The sequence below is a fragment of the Gymnoscopelus microlampas genome, assembly GCF_963454915.1.
Source record: "Gymnoscopelus microlampas genome assembly, chromosome: 10".
Lineage (NCBI taxonomy): Eukaryota > Metazoa > Chordata > Actinopteri > Myctophiformes > Myctophidae > Gymnoscopelus > Gymnoscopelus microlampas.
This window is the reverse complement of record NC_139947.1, coordinates 34,731,056-34,733,978: the sequence shown is the minus strand read 5'-3', so window position 1 is coordinate 34,733,978 and position 2,923 is coordinate 34,731,056. Positions and strand designations below refer to the sequence as shown.

The 2,923-nt window shown below is 43.4% G+C and overlaps 1 protein-coding gene across 1 annotated transcript in view; it reads right to left on the bottom strand.

Annotated features, from left to right (window-relative positions):
• scn8aa (sodium channel, voltage gated, type VIII, alpha subunit a) overlaps window positions 1–2,923 on the bottom strand; it is a gene marked incomplete at its 5' end in the record, with an annotated part of 53,692 nt that extends 50,769 nt beyond the window's left edge. The window contains one exon of the mRNA XM_084070438.1: window positions 2,648–2,923. Within this exon, the coding sequence (XP_083926564.1) occupies window positions 2,648–2,923 (276 nt within the window). The remainder of the gene's footprint in view (window positions 1–2,647) is intronic.

The following is a 2,923-nucleotide window of genomic DNA, read 5'->3' as shown; positions in this document are numbered from 1 at the left end:
TTCGCTTATGATGATATGCCCAGAATAGGGACACTAGGGTTCATCTATGCATTGTTTCATAGGCTACTGTAAGACCAAGTCAAAACGTTGAACCTAAATCCATCTACTGGCACACTGGCTCCTCAGGGATGACTTTCAAGGTCATCCACCCCAGAGCCAAAGCAGCACTACGTCACAGTCACCTTCAGATGTGACACAAACCTCAGGGAGTCATGGCTCCTTTAAGACAAGCAGTGTCATCTTAGCCCGCCCGGTGCTGCTGGATTTCGTTTTGGAACAATTAGTAAACTCTGTCATGTGGAACAACAGAGTTTCAACAGTTACCGACAACTCTCAAGTGCCCCTCTCTCTCTCTCTCTCTCTCTCTCTCTCTCTCTCTCTCTCTCTCTCTCTCTCTCTCTCTCTCTCTCTCTCTCTCTCTCTCTCTCTCTCTCTCTCTCTCTCTCTCTCTCTCTCTCTCTCTCTCTCTCTCTCTCTCTCTCTCTCTCTCTCTCTCTCTCTCTCTCTCTCTCTCTCTCTCTCTCTCTCTCTCTCCAAGCTGCTAAACGTAATTACGTTCTGTAACCAAATCATGAAATCAAAGAGAGCAAAACATACTCACTTTGATAAGCTTTGTTTTGTGAGGAGGCAAGTTTTCTAAATTCATCATAGCACAGAGAATCCAATATAATAATGTGTTAGGGCTAGATTGACAGAGAAACAAATATATGCTGGCTATTATTCATTTTCCTTGGAACAAAAATATCAAGACATTAACACATAAAGTCTGTCGGACTGTCGGACAGGGCCTAGTATGTACAGAAGATGTTACACATTAGCCTTTTTATCTATACTAGACCATACCCGGTCGACGCATCCGTGGGGGGATATGCGCACATGATCTGGCAACCCGGGAGGCGACATTGTTTGACACATAAACGCTAATAAGAAGCTGAGATTTGATGAAATTGAAAAACGGGCTTCACAGTTGCGTTCAGATGGTAATGGTCAATGGCTGTGTGCAAAATCAGAGCAATTGCTCCAGCCACTGAGGAGAACCGGGTAGCTTCACCTACTCACTCACCACTACAAACGGACGGACAGACAGAGGTTACTAGAATTATAGTAGGATATGGATATATATATCCAAATATATATAAATATATATATATATCCAAATCTCAAAAAACACCACACCACTGCTTCTTGTATAAACAAAATAACAAGGATAAAAAATCCAGATAAAATAGGTGTGCCATGCTGGTCCTGATGCAATGTGATTAACCTTATCTCTATCGCTGGTTGTTACAGACGGCTGACAAATGAATAGAAAAACCAACATAATGTGCCTCAGTAAGGTGTTGGGCCATCAAAGGCCACCAGAACAGCTTCATTGTGCCTTGGCATAGATACCTCAGTCTGAAATCTGACTGAGGTAGACTGCAAAAGACATAGCCACGGTAATGGTTCACATCAATTTCATATGCATCATTCAGTGACCGCTTGTGACCTGAGGATGAAGGCATTGTCATTCTGGAGGAGACCACTCATATCTGGATAGAAATGTTTCATCATAGGATCAGGGCGATCACTCAGAATATCGTTGTATTGATTTGTTGTGACCTTCCCTCTAAGGGGACAAGCTGACCCAAACCATGCCAGGAAAATGCCCCCAAACCATTAAAGAGCCACCAAACCCCCTCAATGTCGGGGTCAAGCAGTCAGGCCTGTATCATTCTCCTGGTGCATGCCACATGTGCACTCACCAGCTAAGGATGACTCATCTAACCACATCACTTTTCTCCATATCTCTGTAGACCATTGTCTATATTTTTTGCATCACTGAAATCTCAAATATGGCATTCAACTTTGTAATGGGGGGTTTATGCCATGTAATCCTACTATACCATCCCTTGTGTTGATCTTGAAGGATTGTTATGGCCAACAGTCTGATAGGATCCTGCATTTACGTACATTCTCAGTCACCTGAGGAACAGTTGCTCTTTTGTTTTTACTTCACACTAAGCACCTATGGTCATCGAATGTGTGCTTTTGACCACAATTAGCAAGCCTATTTACTGACATCTTTCCCGAATGATGATCGAATGATGATATCACTTTAGTCACTGTTCCTTTTAAAACTGAAGCTCCTGCTATCCGAGTCATTTTAGTTCAGTGGTATAACAACCTTAATTTAGCAGTCTATTATATAGCTTACATAATTGTAGTTATTATTATATACGTATGTATTTGTGTTGGGTTTTTGGGTAGAGGTGGGTGCAAAGTATTTGAGTGATTTCAGATCCCTCAACTGGGATGATATACACCAATCAAATTAGCCTTTTTTTTTAAAATGTTGGTCACAATTCCATGCTGTCTTCATTGAGCGTGTGTATGTGTGTGCATGCCTGTATCATAATCTGCATAATGTGCACATACATGCTTAGAACTGGAATTCTGGAAGAGGTTGCAGACCAACACACCATCTAAGAGTAAGTTACACTTTGTCACAAGACGGTGTCATTCGCCAAAGAAACAACACATTTATAAGCGTTTTCCACATGTAATTATGTTGTTTCCGTCGAGGTGTGTGTATATATATATACATGAGAGGAGCAGACGCATCAAACCTGGGGCATGAAGGTTGTGTGTGACACTGGGAACTCACTTTCTGAGTAGTACAGTAGAACGGGTCTAGGTCCTCCAGTGGCACCGCGACCATTCCTTTGGGAGTGTCCCCGTAGATGAAGGGGACGCTCTTCCCGGCCTCCAGGTCAGTGCTGGGCTTGGGCTTGTTCTCGTCGTCATCGTCGCGATAGCTGCTGTCCTGCTTGGGCGGCTTCTTGTTCTTTTCCTCTTCGAGGCGCAGGTCAAGGTTCGCCAAAGATTCGAGGGTAAACTTCTTGTAGCTGTGAGGTCCTGGTGCGAGAAGGGGTGCGGCCAT